Raw genomic sequence first — 19,281 nt, 5'->3', positions numbered from 1 at the left:
AAGACATTGGATCCTAATCACTCTGTGCCATTTTCCTCATTCACGTAGCCCACAGGACATACAGCCAACATGTTTTACACCAATGCTATCTTTTTAACACTAAGGATTTTTTTTTTGTGTGTGTGCAACATTGAATGATTTCAAGTGCAATAAATTCTAATATTTAGTTTAGTCTATTGTTTAATTGACAGGGACAACGCACAATTTTACAACTGCCCCAGAGTTAGCTGGCAGCTAATTTGCATCTGCAGTCCCTGGGCAGGAAAACAAACAACAGTTAATACAGAAGTAAAAACATAACAACACATAAGAAAACTATTGGACAGGCAGACAAAGAACAATCAAGACAAAATAAAAACACGACAATACATCAGAAACCAATCTCAAAAGTTATAAATACAGCCTTTTTAAAACAGTGGATATAAATAGCAATCTGGCCTATATGCCAACAACATAATAAATATGGATTTCATCTATTCAGCAACAGTAAATATAAATAGTAATCTGACCTGAAACATCAATAAATAACAGTCTGACCTAAACTATGACAACAGCTATAAAAATCAATCTGGCCTATTCAGTGGCAGGAAATATAAATGACACACAAGTCTACAGTCAGGTTGCACCTGGGCTGGTTCCAACCAGAACCCTAGGCTGCCCCTGACTAAGAAAAATATAGCAACTACTCTGAATAAAAACTACAACAAAAACCCTGACTGAAATCTACAGTATGTATGAAATATTAAAACAAGGGCATTTATTTGTGATTACACGTTTGTGCTGATTTTAACCAAAGCTTAAGACGCTTTTTAAACACCGCAAAGCTGGCTGACCGTCTGACATTAGGGGGAAGGGAAGCCCACTTTCCCACCACTTTTACTGAAAATGCTGATTGACCAAAAGTAGTCTTCCTAAACTGTGGTACCCAATCTCCCCTTGAAGATGCGCTGGACCTGACCCTTACAGTTCTGTCACTGTCGGGAGAGGCCGGGCATGCTGTCGGGGGGGGGGTGCGAGTCAATGAATAATCTTCAACATCAGGCATACATCTGAATAAAACGAAAAATTATCAAAATCAAGAAAGTTATATTTTTATCAGGCTATGGCAGTGGTGATATTCCCTTGGTTTTTTTATCCAATATTTTTAAAATCTGTTTCTATAGAGAATATACCGGCTTGAGGGTGGTCACACCTGCTTGGGACCAAGTGGTTATACAGTACGACAAATGAGGGAAAATCATGGCATGTAGAAAAAGGTCTGCGGCAGAGGAAGACACTTGATGCCTGATGTTCTTAAAATTTTTCAAATTGAACTTAACAATCCTGGTTACCTTACTGACATGTTTTTTTAAAAGACAAGTGCTTGTCCATTATGATGCCTAAATATCTTACAAGTGTCACCGTATTAATAACTTCACCGTTCAATAAAATGTCCGGATCAACCGTATTGTTGGTCCTTGGTGTAAAGTACATGCAGACTGTTTTGCTCACATTGAGAGTTAAGCAATAGTTTGTAAGCCAATCAGACACCTTGCACAAGGCAGCTTTTAATTTAGCTGCAACTTGCTCTTTTGATTTTGCATGAGTGAAGATGACCGTCTGTCTGTCTGTCTGTCTGTCATAAGCATGACAGACAGACAGACTATATAAATATCGTATATATTTAGGGCTCTACACTACAGGTGCTAATAGCACACCTAAATCTGAAAAGCCTGGGTTTTAGCATGTGACAATAACTTCTTCTGACACATTTTTTTTGCATTCCCCCCCCCCTTTTTCCCCCCAATTGTATCCGGCCAATTACCCCACTTTTCCGAGCCGTCCCAGTCGCTGCTCCACCCCCTCTGCCGATCCAGGAAGGGTTGCAGACGACCGTATGCCTCCTCCGATACATGTAGAGTCACCAGCTACTTCTTTTCGCCCGACAGTGAGGAGTTTCGCCAGGGGGACATAGCACATGGGAGGATCACGCTATTGCTCCCAGTTCCCCCTCCCCCCGAAGAGGTGCCTCGACGGACCAGAGGAGGCGCTAGTGCAGCGACCAGGACACATACCCACATCCGGCTTCCCACCCGCAGACACGGCCAATTGTGCCTGTAGGGACGCCTGACCAAGCCGGAGGTAACAGGAGGATTCGAACTGGCGATACCTGTGTTGGTAGTCAACGGATTAGACCGCCACACCACCCGGATACAAACTGTCTTTAATTTGCCAGTCACCCTGAGGTTTAGCTACAGCCGATAAAAAAATAAAACCTCTAATCATCCTTAACCTCAAAGCCTAACTAACATTTGTTTTCCAGATCCACAAACCCCAAACCACAAAAACTTATGACTGTCTCGCAGCAAACCAAAGACTTATTACAGTGTTTTACGCATAACCAGAATGCGAATGGTAGCCTGAAACCATAACAGCTTAATCTGAATGAAGATCAACTGATTTCAATAGGATTTGCGTTTTCCCCATAATCCAATTTACCTCAGCACAGCTGGCTCTTCCCATAGGAGTAGCGAGCAATCAGTGATTAAGTAGAGAATCAATCACTGGGTCTACGCGCTCAATGGGGTCAAAATAAATCAAATCTTACTTGATAATAATGCAAAAGGATTGCCTGCTGAGAGACAAGTGATGCCGCTGACACAAGACATTCTTGTGATTGGAACTTGAAAACTTATTCATTCATCAAAACAGTGTAGAAATGAGAGAGAACACACAAAGCGCCACGTGACCATAACGGGTCGTTTGCTTTCCTCAAAACTTGACCCAAGCTTTTAGTAGTCGGCGTCATCTAGAACTAGACCATGGCATGTTCTTAAAAGGCTTACTGTCAACCGTCACAGTCCCATAGTTCTGGCACATTCACTCTCTCCCAATGTGTTTGCCATTTTTTCTGTTAGTGCCATGTCTCTTCACACATACACACACACACACACACACACACACACACACACACACACACACACACACACAATACTTCCCTTACCTGCCATCCTCAAGCTGTCCACCAGATGCCCTCGGACTTCCCACCTGTTCCCATTTCTCCTCAGTCCTGCAGTTACCTGGCCTACTCCGCCCACTTCACTCCCGCCACTCATTCTCTAATCAGCCACTCACTACTTAGACCAGTCCACTTCCATTCTTCTCGACAAGACTGTTAAGCTGCCAAGTGCTTCATGTCGTGCGAGCTAGCCGCTGGTCTGGGCATCTGTTACCTGCCTGTTTTCTGGACTTTTGATTCTTGCTTGCTCCTTCTCAGATTTGTTTGCCTGCACTGCCTATCCTGGTTCTGACCCTTGCCTTCCTCACTATCCCCATAAGCCTTTGTACCACCATTTTGTGTATTGAACTGTATCAGTCTGCCTCGGCCATCTGCATTTTAGGTCCTTCCCCTGTATTCCTGTCACCCTGATTGTACCAGCCACTGCAGTTAACCGCATTTGGCATATCCCACAACAGGCCATCACAGATTTAGCACAGCAGATTTTAAACAAAATGTAAAAACATTGCACTCACTGCTAACCAAAGCAGGTTTAAAAACATCCAACCAATTTTTACCTTAGGGTGGCTTTCATGAAACCTATGATACACATAATCACATTTTAAAAGGAAGCATATCAATCCAAAAAGTGTTCAGATCTCCAGAGAAAGAATTCAAGGTGAAATCTTAGTTCAAAAATGGGGTGAGAGCAGCACACAAATAACAGCAGTCCTCGAGTTTTCCCTTCGTGGCACCTTTTATTCATCATATCTGATATGAAAAATTAAATGTACTGGGGGGGGGGGACTGCTGTGCTCTATTCCTGGAAGCTGCTGTATCTTGGCTTATTTTTTAAAGGACATGCTATTCTAGCATATATACGTAAACACTTTTTAAAAAAATTTGATTTGACATAAACATATGTATATAAAAGTGTCATACGCTGCGGCAAATACATTCATTGAAAACATCGAGGACAACACAAAGTTAAGAATAACTTATTTCCATTGTGGTCCTCAATCTGGAGGCCCAGTGAAAGGCTACAGCGCTGCACACTTTCACCCAGTTACAACAATGGCCCAAGTCCATGGAAATAGATGTCATTTCATCACAGGGCTTCAGCTCTCAGCCCATCTTGTGATTGTGCTTGGCAATTGAACAAACTTTGTGCAGACTTTCAGTGAGTGATGTGGTGAAGGAGAAAGTTTGATCTTTACGGTCCTCAATCGCGGTCTCCTACCGGTGTTAAAGAGCGCTGGTGGTAAATCCCATAAAACTCTCGACCACAGCATTCTTTCACCCAATTATTTCGAATGGTTCAGTGACAGCTAGAATATCTGGCTGAACATCCTGCCTCTCATCCTGTCCCTGGACTTTGACAGAAAAGCCCAGGCTAAGTATTTACCCCCAGCACTATATTGATCACTGGCCTGTTTAACAAGTTGAACGAGGAAAAGGTGGCGTTTGCTCAACAGTTAAGCTTTCCACATGCATCTAAGCAAATATAAGGTTCTGCAACAGATGTCTGACATGAGACTTGATAACAAGTGCCAACAGAGTGATGTGCATAAAACAGTGAAACGGTTATTGTTCATGTTTGACTGATCAGCTGCATGCCAAGTTTGACAGGCCATAAGGAGAGCAACGGATAAAAGAGAGGTTGGCACGTGAGGTCTGGGGACCGCTTTTTGTCTTTGCATCAAATAACTGATATGTAAATCAAATTGAATAAACAAACAGATAATTAAAATAAGTAAATACATAAATGATGCTTAGAACAGAGATAGATGAATCAACAAGCAGACAGACAATGACAGATGGAAAAAGAAAACAAGAAAAACACGTAAACCGTGCCATGCGGAACTTTTGTCTCCCCCTTCTGGCATAAAGAGTAATTACAAAAACACCGTTTACGCGTGCTTAGTTAATAGATACGAAAATACTGTAGCGAATTAGGGGGGGCAGCCCGGGAACCGTCGCCACAGCTGGGACGCGAACCCGTATCTCCCACTCCGCAAGCGACAACGTTAACCAGTCGGCTAAAGCTGTGTTTCTCAACCGGGGGTCCGCGGACCCCTAGTGGTCCGTGGTGTAATTGCAAGGGGTCCGTGAAAATAAAATATCTTTAAAAAAAAGATCCTATGACATTTATAGAAATAGGATTATTTTACTCAAATGTGACCGAGACCTTTATCTACCTAAACTATAAAGGGTAACAGGACTTTTTTCTCTAATTACATCTGTTTCACAAGTGTAATTTATTGTATTTTAATAAGAGATCTCGCTCCCGTTTGCATTGTTAAAAGTTACTGCATAAAAAGTCTGTTGTTACATATATCTGAAAGTTACTGAATACATATTCTGTTTTGTTACATATATCTGAAAGTTACTGCATAAGAATTCTGTTTTGTTAACTATATCTAAGTTACAACTGAAAGCTCTTATTTTAGCCCCAAAGAGTGAATAAATGCTATAATGCAATTTAAAATGCAGTTTCTACTGTTTCTATCAAATTGCAACCCCCCTCCCCCAAGATCAGGTGGAGGGGTCCTCAGGGTAGATCAAAAATACGCAGGGGGTCCAGGACCCCAAAAAGGTTGAGAACCACTGGGCTAAAGGGTCCGACCCGTTAGTCAAGGACCAACGTGTCTACTACTTATCCATGCATGTCACAATGCGAAGACATTTCCACAGTTCCAAGACAATAATCCATTATTTAGTTAGAGTAGATGTAATGGCTACATAGCCTACTCCAAATATTTTACGAATACCAACCTCCGTCGCTACTTCAGCTCTGGCCAAAGCAATCTCGTCTACCATTTTTCCAAACAATTTAACATCCAAGTTCCATGTGACGAAAGTGTTCGCATGCGTCCGACTGGCCAACCCTAACCCCACCCTAACCCTAAACTTTAACCAATCAGAGGCAGAGTTTACTGGATTACGTAAAACGCATCCCTAGCGGCGCTCTAGACATCAGATTACAAACTCTGGTGTACGGTGAAATACAGAGAGACTTACCTGGTGGTGATAGACTTAATCATCATTGTGTGAACTTGTTCAGCAAGGGCTTGAACATAACGCACATTCGTTTGTATGTAAAAGTCCCATACTCTTATCTTTAAGCAGCACATTTGAACATTCACACCAGACATTACTCCACACCATTTCTTTGCATTGTTAAAGATGGGCAAATTCAATTTTTTTGGTTGCAAAAAGTAAACAGGCGATGTATCCCCTCATTCAGCAGAACGCCTTTTCACAAACTGTTTGCTGTCCTTAACAGAAAATGTGAAATGACTCCATACTGCCGGCGTTTTCACTGATGTTCGGCCATCCATCAGCCAGCCATTTATGGGCAGTGTGAAGGCATGAAAGGCACATTACCTGACATAAGCTAAACAAGACGCGGAATAAGTGAGGGAGAGTCATAAAAATGCAATCACGTTTTTATAATGTTTTTTTTTTCAATTGCGTTTTTGGTACTCACTCAAATATTGAAGGAGAAGTCAAATATCACTCTCAGTAACTTTTTGGATGACATTTTGGGCACTATCACTCCATTGGCAGATAGCTAAAAATGCTCATATCCTCTGATTATAAAACATGACCGAAATGTCAGCGCATCCCTGATTGATATGTAGACACATACACAGATGCATATAAAGAATCACAGATAGAAAAAAAAATGTCCACACAAAGCATTAGGAAGCAGTGACTTACCTGATGATGGCATATGATCCATGAGAAATGCCGATCCTGGTGCAGACAGCAAAGCTAGCGGGGTAATGAGGAGGAAGAGGTGAAGGGTGGGTGGGGAGGAAAAGTCCATGATGCTGCAGAGAGAGACATGGAGAGGGAACTTCATCATACACTGGATTTCAAAATGATATACTCACATCAGGCAACCTCAGATTACATGTACCAACTTCTCCCCTATCTGTTTCTTTATCCCTCGGTCTCACTTTCTCTCCCTCTGTTCTATTACAAATTGTGGCTGCAATGTATATTCAGCTGGCCTACATGAAACCTAATACAGGGCAGGCCATAATTAACAATCACACTACGCAGATGTGACATTCAACAGCTGCATGCATGCTGCATGCAGTGCATGTGTGTTGGTGTACATGTTAAGTGTGAGTGTGGGTGTTTGGGAGTGTCTGTGTGTGTGTTTGTTTGTGGCACTGGTGGTGAAGTGCATTAAACATTCAGGGCTGCACAAGAAGATCAGATGACTGCACCAAATATGCTTTGATTGTTACCTATTGAGCCACTGATATAGCGGGAGCATAAAATCTAAGGTGACAACAGAATTATATGCCAGTTAGTACACAGGGCCACATCTAAGTGTACAAAACAACACCTGCTCTTTTTTTTATATACATAAACTGATGAGTCGAATCAAGAAAAAGAGCACTGATCCATTCTTAAATCAACTTAAATCAGTTTAGAAGAATAATAAGGATACAGGTTAACAAAGGATTTGAGACAATCAAAATGGACTCTATGTTTGTGGGAACAAGCTATTGAGAGTCAAAACCCATTGTCAGCTGCCTTAACTGGAGACAGTGTGCGCCAAGTCTCCTATGAATGCTTTCAACACCTTGTTAAGTCCATTCTGACAAATTCAGGATGCTATGAAAGGAAACGGGGGTTGCAGTATGAAATTAGAGAGGTGTCCATAATGTTCTGCACTTCCTCCCCTTTGGTACAAGAGGTGAATAACGCATTTAAATTTACTTATTTAGCACACACATACAGTGCATCCGGAAAGTATTCGCACCCCTTCACTTTCTCCACATTTTTTTATGTTACAGCCTTATTCCAAAATGGATTAAATTCCTTTTTTATCTCATCAATCTACACACAATACCCCATAATGACAAGGTGAAAAAGGTTTTGTAGGAATTTTTGCAAACTTCTTAAAAATAAAAAACTGAAATATTGCATGTACATAAGTATTCACACCCTTTGCTATGACACTCAAAATTGAGCTCAGGTTCATCCTGTTTCCACTGATCATCCTTGAGATGTTTCTACATCTTGATTGGAGTCCACCTGTAGTAAATTCAATTGATTGGACACGATTTTGGAAAGGCACACACCTGTCTATATAAGGTCCCACTGTTGACAGTGCATGTCAGAGCAGAAACCAAGCCATGACGTCAAAGGAATTGTCTGTGGACCTCCGAGACAGGATTGCATCGAGGCACAGATCTGGGGAAGGGTACAAAAAATCTCTACAGCTTTGAAGGTCCCGAAGAGCACAGTGGTCTCCATCATTCGTAAATGGAAGAAGTTTGGATCCACCAGGGCTCCTCCTAGAGCTGGCCGCCCAGCCAAACTGAGCAATCGGGGGAGAAGGGCCTTGGTCAGGGAGGTGACCAAGAACCCGATGGTCACTCTGACAGAGCTCCAGCATTCCTCTGTGGAGATGGGAGAACCTTCCAGAAGGACAACCATCTCTGCAGCACTCCACCAATCAAGCCTTTATGGTAGAGTGGCCAGACGGAAGCCTCTGCTCAGTAAAAGACACATGACAGCCCTCTTGGAGTTTGCCAGAAAGCACCTAAAGGACTCTCAGACCATGAGAAACAAGATTCTCTGGTCTGATGAAACCAAGATTGAACTCTTTGGACTGAATGCCAAACGTCACGTCTGGAGGAAACCAGGCACCTCTCATCACCTTGCTAATACCATCCCTCCAGTGAAGCATGGTGGTGGCAGCATCAGCGGCAGGAACTGGGAGACTAGTCAGGATCGAGGGAAAGATGGAACGGAGCATAGTACAGAGAGATCCTTGATGAAAACCTGCACCAGAGCACTCAGGACCTCAGACTGGGGCAAAGGTTTACCTTTCAACGTGACAACGACCCTAAGCACACAGCCAAGACAACGAAGGAGTGGCTTCGGGACAAGTCTGTGAATGTTCTTGAGTGGCCCAGACTTGAACCCCATTGAACATCTCTGGAAAGACCTGAAAATAGCTGTGCAGAGACGCTCCCCATCTAACCTTGCAGAGCTCGAGAGGATCTGCAGAGAAGAATGGGAGAAATACCCCAAATATAGGTGTGCCAAGCTTGTAGCTTCGTACCCAAGAAGACTTAAGGTTGTAATCGCTGCCAAGGGTGCCTCAACCAAGTACTGGGTAAAGGGTGTGAATATTTATGTACATGCAATATTTTAGTTTTTTATTTTTAATAAATTTGCAAAAATTTCTACAAAACCTTTTTCACTTTGTCATGATGGGGTATTGTGTGTAGATTAATGAGGAAAAAAAAGGAATTTAATCAATTTTGGAATAAGGCTGTAACATAAAATGTGGGGAAAGTGAAGGGGTGTGAATACTTTCTGGAGGCACTGTATGTGCAAAATGACTTAGAAGAGAGTGAGAAATTAGCAGATAAGTTCAAGTAGAATGACGCAGCACTATATGGTAATCCCATCATAGCTAGCCAACACTGCATGCTGAGTGCATTTAGTGAAGGTGCACCTTAGATCATTAAGAAGCAGGGAATAGGAGAATCAGAGCAAAAAGATGGCATGCATTGCCAACAGAAACCAGGCAAATTATCCTGTCAAGTGCAAGTAGAAAAGAGCTCAATGCTATACATCAATAGTAATGCTTTTTAAGTAAGTATGGATGCAGCAGTAACAGCTGGCACAAATTCTGCAAAGTGCCACCAGAGACCACTTTAAGCATTAAGGTAGGTATAACAAGACAGCAGCACAATAACACTACACCATATTAACCTGTCTAAACCAAACAACCTCTCAAAAACAAGGTCTTTATTGATGAAAAGCTTTTATGTGGGCTTTTAGCTGTTCAAGCATCACCTGCACTACCATAAGTAGATGCACATAACCTAAAAGTCTATATATATATATATATATATATATATACACTACCGTTCAAAAGTTTGGGATCACCCAAACAATTTCGTGTTTTCCATGAAAAGTCACACTTATTCACCACCATATGTTGTGAAATGAATAGAAAATAGAGTCAAGACATTGACAAGGTTAGAAATAATGATTTGTATTTGAAATAAGATTTTTTTTACATCAAACTTTGCTTTCGTCAAAGAATCCTCCATTTGCAGCAATTACAGCATTGCAGACCTTTGGCATTCTAGCTGTTAATTTGTTGAGGTAATCTGGAGAAATTGCACCCCACGCTTCCAGAAGCAGCTCCCACAAGTTGGATTGGTTGGATGGGCACTTCTTTGAGCAGATTGAGTTTCTGGAGCATCACATTTGTGGGGTCAATTAAACGCTCAAAATGGCCAGAAAAAGAGAACTTTCATCTGAAACTCGACAGTCTATTCTTGTTCTTAGAAATGAAGGCTATTCCATGCGAGAAATTGCTAAGAAATTGAAGATTTCCTACACCGGTGTGTACTACTCCCTTCAGAGGACAGCACAAACAGGCTCTAACAGGTACTATTTAATGAAGATGCCAGTTGGGGACCTGTGAGGCGTCTGTTTCTCAAACTAGAGACTCTAATGTACTTATCTTCTTGCTCAGTTGTGCAACGCGGCCTCCCACTTCTTTTTCTACTCTGGTTAGAGCCTGTTTGTGCTGTCCTCTATATATATATATATATATATATATACACTACCGTTCAAAAGTTTGGGATCACATTGAAATGTCCATATTTTTGAAGGAAAAGCACTGTACTTTTCAATGAAGATAACTTTAAACTAGTCTTAACTTTAAAGAAATACACTCTATACATTGCTAATGTGGTAAATGACTATTCTAGCTGCAAATGTCTGGTTTTTGGTGCAATATCTACATAGGTGTATAGAGGCCCATTTCAAGCAACTATCACTCCAGTGTTCTAATGGTACAATGTGTTTGCTCATTGGCTCAGAAGGCTAATTGATGATTAGAAAACCCTTGTGCAATCATGTTCACACATCTGAAAACAGTTTAGCTCGTTACAGAAGCTACAAAACTGACCTTCCTTTGAGCAGATTGAGTTTCTGGAGCATCACATTTGTGGGGTCAATTAAACGCTCAAAATGGCCAGAAAAAGAGAACTTTCATCTGAAACTCGACAGTCTATTCTTGTTCTTAGAAATGAAGGCTATTCCATGCGAGAAATTGCTAAGAAATTGAAGATTTCCTACACCGGTGTGTACTACTCCCTTCAGAGGACAGCACAAACAGGCTCTAACCAGAGTAGAAAAAGAAGTGGGAGGCCGCGTTGCACAACTGAGCAAGAAGATAAGTACATTAGAGTCTCTAGTTTGAGAAACAGACGCCTCACAGGTCCCCAACTGGCATCTTCATTAAATAGTACCCGCAAAACACCAGTGTCAACATCTACAGTGAAGAGGCGGCTGCGGGATTCTGGGCTTCAGGGCAGAGTGGCAAAGAAAAAGCCATATCTGAGACTGACCAATAAAAGAAAAAGATTAAGATGGGCAAAAGAACACAGACATTGGACAGAGGAAGACTGGAAAAAAGTGTTGTGGACGGATGAATCCAAGTTTGAGGTGTTTGGATCACAAAGAAGAACGTTTGTGAGACGCAGAACAAATGAAAAGATGCTGGAAGAATGCCTGACGCCATCTGTTAAGCATGGTGGAGGTAATGTGATGGTCTGGGGTTGCTTTGGTGCTGGTAAGGTGGGAGATTTGTACAGGGTAAAAGGGATTCTGAATAAGGAAGGCTATCACTCCATTTTGCAACGCCATGCCATACCCAGTGGACAGCGCTTGATTGGAGCCAATTTCATCCTACAACAGGACAATGACCCTAAACACACCTCCAAATTGTGCAAGAACTATTTAGAGCAGAAGCAGGCAGCTGGTATTCTATCGGTAATGGAGTGGCCAGCGCAGTCACCAGATCTGAACCCCATTGAGCTGTTGTGGGAGCAGCTTGACCGTATGGTACGCAAGAAGTGCCCATCCAACCAATCCAACTTGTGGGAGCTGCTTCTGGAAGCGTGGGGTGCAATTTCTCCAGATTACCTCAACAAATTAACAGCTAGAATGCCAAAGGTCTGCAATGCTGTAATTGCTGCAAATGGAGGATTCTTTGACGAAAGCAAAGTTTGATGTAAAAAAATCTTATTTCAAATACAAATCATTATTTCTAACCTTGTCAATGTCTTGACTCTATTTTCTATTCATTTCACAACATATGGTGGTGAATAAGTGTGACTTTTCATGGAAAACACAAAATTGTTTGGGTGATCCCAAACTTTTGAACGGTAGTGTATATATATATATATATATATATATATATATATATATATATATATATATACTTAAAAAAATCCCAGGGGCATTCAGGTAGCATAGCGGTCTTCCATTGCCTGCCAACATGGGGATCGCCAGTTCGAATCCCCGTGTTACCTCCGGCTTGGTCGGGCGTCCCTACAGACACAATTGGCCGTGTCTGTGGGTGGGAAGACGGATGTCAGTATGTGTCCTGGTCGCTACACTAGCACCTCCTCTGGTCGGTCGGGGGGGGGGGGGGGGGGGGGGGACTGTGGGGGAATAGCGTGATCCTCCCATGCGCTACGTCCCCCTGGCGAAACTCCTCACTGTCAGGTGAAAGGAAGTGGCTGGTGACTCCACATGTACTGGAGGAGGCATGTGGTAGTCTGCAGCCCTCCCCGGATCAGCAGAGAGGGTGGAGCACTGACCAGGAAGGCTTGGAAAATAGGGTAATAGGCCAATTACAATTGGGGAGAAAAAGAGGGGAAAATCCACAAAAAAAAATCCCAATTAAAATGTGTGTAAAAGACCAGTGGGGTTGCACCCTGTGTGCGGAGGCTTCCCTTCTAAAAATTAAAACAGAATTTCACCTACTAACACAGTGGTTGCGGCAGTAGCCTTGCGCGACAGCGCCGTCCACTTAAAACTAAAAAAGGATATCTCTATGAATAACCTGCGACACAAAAACAAAGTGACAAATGATTGCCAGTCACTAAGGTTGTGTTGGTGGACAAGCTCTTGCACCGAGGTCCAACCTAAATATAGGCCAGCCTGTCTGTCTGCACCTTCCACGATTTACAGTTGGGCCTCCACAACCTCGCTGGGGAGACAACGACCTGGAAGCTGGGAGACATTCTTCTTAGGGCAAACAGCAGCTTCTTACGGGCTTTGGAGGAGGCGGATCCAACATCACGAGCCCAGTGCTTTAGGAATGAACCTCAGGAAAAAAAATATGAGCTATATGAGCCCCCCCCCCCCCCCACAAAGACATCAGCAGCCATTTTACATAGAAAATGATGCTGAAATTACCTGTGGTCACGGATATAATATGCAGGCAACAAAAATAATCTACTATATTTTGCTTTTTTAGTATCTTTTTAGTGTATTTAGCATCTAACCTCTAACCAGTGCACAATACAGCGGAAAGCGGTGTTAAGAGTATAACGAGCCGGTGCTGAAACGATTAGCCGATTAGTCAACTGAAATAATCAAATTAAGTCAATGAACCAATGAAATACCAAACATTTGCTGGTGACAGCGGGACTACGATTGCCTTGAATACTGATTCATGTCATTATATTCATGAATACTTAAGGGGCTTTTCTTGCCGCTGGTCAGACTTAAACAGCTTAGAGACGGGCGGCGCGGCTCAGGAGGTAGCGCGGGTCGTCTAGTAATCAGAAGGTCGCTGGTTCGATCCCCGGCTCCTGCGGAGAGCGTGTTGAAGTGTCCTTGAACAAGACACTGAAACCTTTAACTGCGCCTGATGAGCAGGCTGGCACCTTACATGGCAGCCTCCGCCATCAAGTGTGTGAATGGGTGAAGGCGAGGTATACACTATAAAGCGCTATGAGTGGTCGGTAGACTGGAAAGGTGCCATATAAATGCAGTTCATTTAGCATTTTACCATTTAACATGGGATGCAAGGGAACCTGTGATGGGAATTTGGCACTATTTTTGCCATTTATCACTAAATGATTAATTAATTGATCTAAAAAATGTTAAGTGTACAATTTGAAGTGTAAATCTTTTTTTCTGTTACTGTGTGTGCGTGTGTGTGCAGGCCATAAGCCCCAGTTATACAATGGCAAGACTCAGAGCAGAGAGACTGGCGAGCAGCAGCCCCGTGAGACTTCATGAAAATGTCTAAAATCAATCATCCCTTCCTTCCTGCAGCCTTGAAGTCGTCAGAATTTAAAATAGCATTATAATGGGGTATTCACCGACCAACGACCACCTATATATCACCTTCTTTTTAAACCAGGGAAGGGCCGCAGCGCCCTGCTGTCCTTCCTTTTTCCCGTTGTCTTTCCTTCCTACATTCTTTAATGGCTGGCGTAACATGAGCGCCACAACAAGAGAGCCACGCTGCCCCTCAGCCCAACATGTGGCCTCATGTTAATCCCTACATCAGATTCTCACTTCCCTGCTCTCTCTCTCTCTCTCTCTCTCTCTCTCTCTCTCTCTCTCTCTCTCTCTCTCTCTCTCTCTCTCTCTCTCTCTCTCTCTCTCTCTCTCTCTCTCTCTCTCTCTCTCTCTCTCTCTCTCTCTCTCTCTCTCTCTCTCTCTCTCTCTCTCTCTCTCTCTCTCTCTCTCTCTCTCTCTCTCTCTCTCTCTCGCTTTATCAAGTGAGAGCTCTACTGGGATGGGATCCCCGTCATTTCTCTCCCTCTTTCTTTCTACTGCACGTTTCTCCCCCACACTTCCCTCTTTCTTTTAGGCCAATTCTAGCCTTCCAAACAGACGGGAACGTTGTATGAGCCAATCAGATAAGAGGGAGGTTCAGCCCTGGCCTCCTGGGGTCTCTTGGTAAACATTTAAGTCATCTGTGGTCAAACCCTCTCCTCCTACTTAAGCCCTAATACACACACAAGCGTGCACGCACACACACACACACACACACACACGTATGCAACTGTTTATGGATACGTGCATGTGCACACCAACAAAGCATATAATATTAACATAGCAGACACACAAGCTTGCTCATAAAAGTTGCATCCACACACACACACACACACACAGATGTATGCAACTGTTTATGGATACGTGCATGTGCACACCAACAAAGCACGTAATATTAATAGCATGCACACAAACTTGCACATAAAAGTTACGTCCACACACACACACACAGATGTATGTAACTGTTTATGGATACGTGCATGTGCACACCAACAAAACACGTAATATTAACATAGCATGCACACAAACTTGCACATAAAAGTTACGTCCACACACACACACACACACACACACAGATGTATGCAACTGTTTATAGATACATGCATATGCACACACCAACAAAGCATGCAAGATCAACATAGCATACACACAAACTTGCACATAAAAGTTGCGCACATGCACACACAGACACACAGACACACACACACACACACACACACACACACACACACGCATTGATGTATGCAACTGTTTATGGATACGTGCATGTGCACACCAACAAAGCATGTAATATTAACATAGCATACACACAAACTTGCACATAAAAGTTGTGTCCACACACACACACACACACACACACACACACACACACACACACGCACACAAACTTGCAACCCGGTGGCCAATACCGCCATGCCTCCCCCATGTTTCCTTAAGGAACTGGTCTCTTTAGTCAGTGTTTGTATAAAAGGAGCAGGCAAAGGAGGGTGGAGGAGGTTAGGAATGGTTGGGGTGATGGTATGAGGGAGAGGCAAAAGAAAGGTTAGAGGGCGAAGGGTCACTTAGTTGCTTTGTATTAGTCCTTTTCAGGGCCTCACAAGCCAAATGTGCATTCAAGCACCACCCCCCCCCCCACACACACATACACACACACGCACACACAGGCATCCAACCACACAGGGTGGGGTGGTCATGCAAAGTTTAGTCGGCGGTTGCTCCAGAAGCAAAGCAGAAAGAGTAAGTCTCGTGTTGCGTCTATACTGTATAATAATTTATGTCCATTACATATTCATAACATGGACCATTTTTTGCCAACATAACAGATCCTACAATATTTGTATTTTGTATCTGATAGTTAGTTTTATCTAATTTACCCCGACTCATGTTAACGATGGCTGGAGCCAGTGAGGTCAGATTCATAAAGGAGCCTCAGGAGAGAGATCCTTTGGAAAAACAAACATGCTCCCCTCATACCCAGACTTAAGAGGTCAGCTCTAAATGTCACAAACACGTTCAATCAACAATCCGTGGAATGTTGCTTCGAACAAATCCCAAAATTGATAGGTGGCCATAGCCATCGCAGGAATGCCACATTTATCTTCATATGTTGCAGGAACCAGTAAACTGCTGCCGTTTCGCCGCTTTCGGAAAAATGTTATTTCAAATAATATTGTCATCTAAGCAGCTCGGGGGCAGGACAAACATAATCAAACAACCACTCATTTCAGCTTTCTGTATCACAGCATGTCTATTACTTTCAGACCACATATCACTATAAATAAGAAGGACTCGCAGCGGTCACTGGAAAACTACAGGAGCTTAGATGCTGGGCGGACGCACGGTACGCAGCTTAAACTGAACACCACAGTTATTTTAAGTGCTGTTTAGAGAAAAGCTAACGCATTACTTTGAATGTAAGGAGTCCGCGGGGATTTCTTTGTATTATTATTGGCCAATTGGAAAGTGTTCGACTGAAACAAAGCTATACGCCGAGTTTATATTTAAATTTTACAGATGATATTGGTTGCGATGTACTGTGGTTAAACCAAGTATGACACTGTCAGGTAAAATGAGGAGGCAAGGCTATATAATGAAATTGTATGACACTATATTTTCTGTCTTATCCTCCTGAGCAGATACAGCACCTCTTTCCAGTAATTTCTTTAGTTTTTTTTTCTCCCTTTTATTCCCCAATTGTATCCGGCCAATTACCCCACTCTTATGAGCCGTCCCGGTCGCTGCTCCACCCCCTCTGCCGATCCGGGGAGGGCTGCAGACTACCACGTGCCTCCTCCGATACATGTGGAGTCGCCAGCCGCTTCTTTTCACCTGACAGTGAGGAGTTTCACCAGGGGGACATGGCGCGTGGGAAGAACACGCTATTCCACCCAGTACCCCCCCCCCAGACAGGCGCCTCGACCGACCAGAGGAGGCGCTAGTGTGGTGACCGGGACACATTCCCACGTCCAGCTCCCCAACCGCAGACACAGCCAATTGTGTCTGTAGGGATGCCCGACCAAGCCGGAGGTAACACGGGGATTCGAACTGGGATCCCCGTGTTGGTAGGTAATGGAATAGACCGTCAAATTTACTGCTACCCTGCTTTTGCCATAGATTTCCCTTGTGGTATAAAATTGACTCTCTGGCGTGGGCTATTATGTCTCCGTCTTGGTCGGCTATTGTGGTGCATGCTGAGGCAAAATCAATAGCTTTGTTTAGTAGCTCTTTAGCTACGGAGGGGTAAAACTCACAAATATCAAAGCATATAGATGTATGCCTGCTCTTGCCGTCTATGCCCCTAAACCATTGCAATACTTGGTCGGTGTTCTTCCACTGATTTAAGGGAACCCCCTTCAGAATCGCCCTATTTATATTTTCAGTTATTTTTTTGCTTAGCTTACCTATTTTGGGTTTGGTGGGCTAGGGCCTGATCAATATGACAATCTTCTACATAGCAACGTCACCAAATCATACAAGAAGGCCGCAAAGTCCACCGAAAGAGTCATCAGTATAAGGGACAAAACCAAGACAGGGACATAATAGCCCACACCAAAGAGTCAAATTTATACCACAAGGGAAACCCATGGCAAAAGCAAGGCAGCAGTAAATTTGACGTGACCATGGGCAGCTTCGACGGTGCAGAGACTTGTGAGCTAGTGGGCTTGTACTTGTTGTCCCAACTACAGGTCCTGGGCATCAACGTCGGCCTTTATGAGATGACGGGCTGGCAGTCTGCAACGAACCCGCAAGAGAAGTCGAGAGAATAAAAAAGAAAACGACCAAACTGACTTCCTCGGCATCTCATTAGACCTTAGCAATGGTACATACAGGCCATACATGAAGCCCAATAATATACTGCAATACCTCTACAGAGAAAACAATCATTCGCCCTCTATCCTGAAAAATATTTCCAGAGAGCATAAACAAGAGACTCTCATGTTTATCATCCAGCGACGCCATCTTTAATGAAGCAGCCCCCCCCATACCAAGAAGCCTTACAAAAATGTGGATATAATTTCAGGCTTAAGTACAACCCACCATCAATTAGCGAAAGCCAGCAAAAAAAAAAACAAAAAAAAAACAGCAGAAACCAGAATATCACCTGGTATAATCCTCCCTACAGCGACACTGTGGCCTCTAATATTGGAAAACTATTTTTCAGTCTTTTGGATGAGTGCTTTTACCCCAAACCATCAGTTAAGACAAATATTCAACAGCAACACAGTCAAAATGAGCTACAGCTGCATGCCAAATGTTCAGCAGGTTATTTCATCCCACAACACAAGCATCATGACCAGGGCACAGACCCCCTCACCGCAGCTATACACCACCAACAACTGCCGTGTTAAGGCGTCGTGTCCTTTTGAAGGAAAATGTCCAACTGTGCCCCAACACCACCCCACTATATCATATATGTAAATTACCCCATTTGACTTTACCTTGTTATATTTTAAATGTATGCTATTTCAGCAGTACCCTGGCCCTTTAAATGCTTTGTCAAAACAAGCCCCAACCCCTGCCCCATTGGTTGTAATGTTTTCTACCCCACCATTTGTTGCTGTGCATCATAACCACCTACCCCATTGGTTGTAATATTTCAAATGTTTTCTATCCTCTCATTGGTTGATGTCCACTGAAATTAGGGGCGTGACGCGGGGCAATGTAATATCTATTGACTGTGTGTTCTTCTTTGTTGTTTAATCACATTGGCAGCTGATGAGTGTGCGACACACGAAACAAGCTTGTACGGAAATAAATTAAAGGTTTTTCTTTTCTCCTACATCTATCTTAATATTCCGCTGCTCATTTGTTGAGCACTTTTATCAACACCATCGATGGTTTCTGATAAATAAAAAAGAAGAAGCAATATATCTTTGTTAAAAGAAACACTCAATGGTAGGGAAAGTGCTCAGCAAATAAGGAGCAAAATTATTCAGTGAGTCAAGTAAATTCTTTATGAGACAGTACAAGCCTGTTTCGTGCCATAAGCAGTCATCAGCTGTCAATAAAGCTACTCGGGAAAGACCATACCATTGACTGCCTCGTCTTGCACATCATGTGCACGACGTCCAATGGGGAAGGGAGAGGTGCGACATTCAAAAACACGTGATCGCTAACGGTCCAATGGGGGGGGGGGGTATTTGTCTATTGGCATGATTTAT

General features: G+C 43.1%; 1 protein-coding gene across 1 annotated transcript in view; it reads right to left on the bottom strand.

The window, feature by feature from the left end:
- Positions 1-19,281, bottom strand: part of ghra (growth hormone receptor a) — a 59,267-nt gene that overhangs the window by 27,468 nt on the left and 12,518 nt on the right. Inside the window, exon 2 of the mRNA XM_056275835.1 lies at positions 6,701-6,813. Within this exon, the coding sequence (XP_056131810.1) occupies positions 6,701-6,813 (113 nt within the window). The remainder of the gene's footprint in view (positions 1-6,700; positions 6,814-19,281) is intronic.

This window comes from Lampris incognitus, chromosome 1 (assembly GCF_029633865.1).
Source record: "Lampris incognitus isolate fLamInc1 chromosome 1, fLamInc1.hap2, whole genome shotgun sequence".
Taxonomy (NCBI): Eukaryota; Metazoa; Chordata; class Actinopteri; order Lampriformes; family Lampridae; genus Lampris; species Lampris incognitus.
Note: the sequence above shows the minus strand (reverse complement) of the source record. Positions and strands in the feature narration are given on the sequence as shown.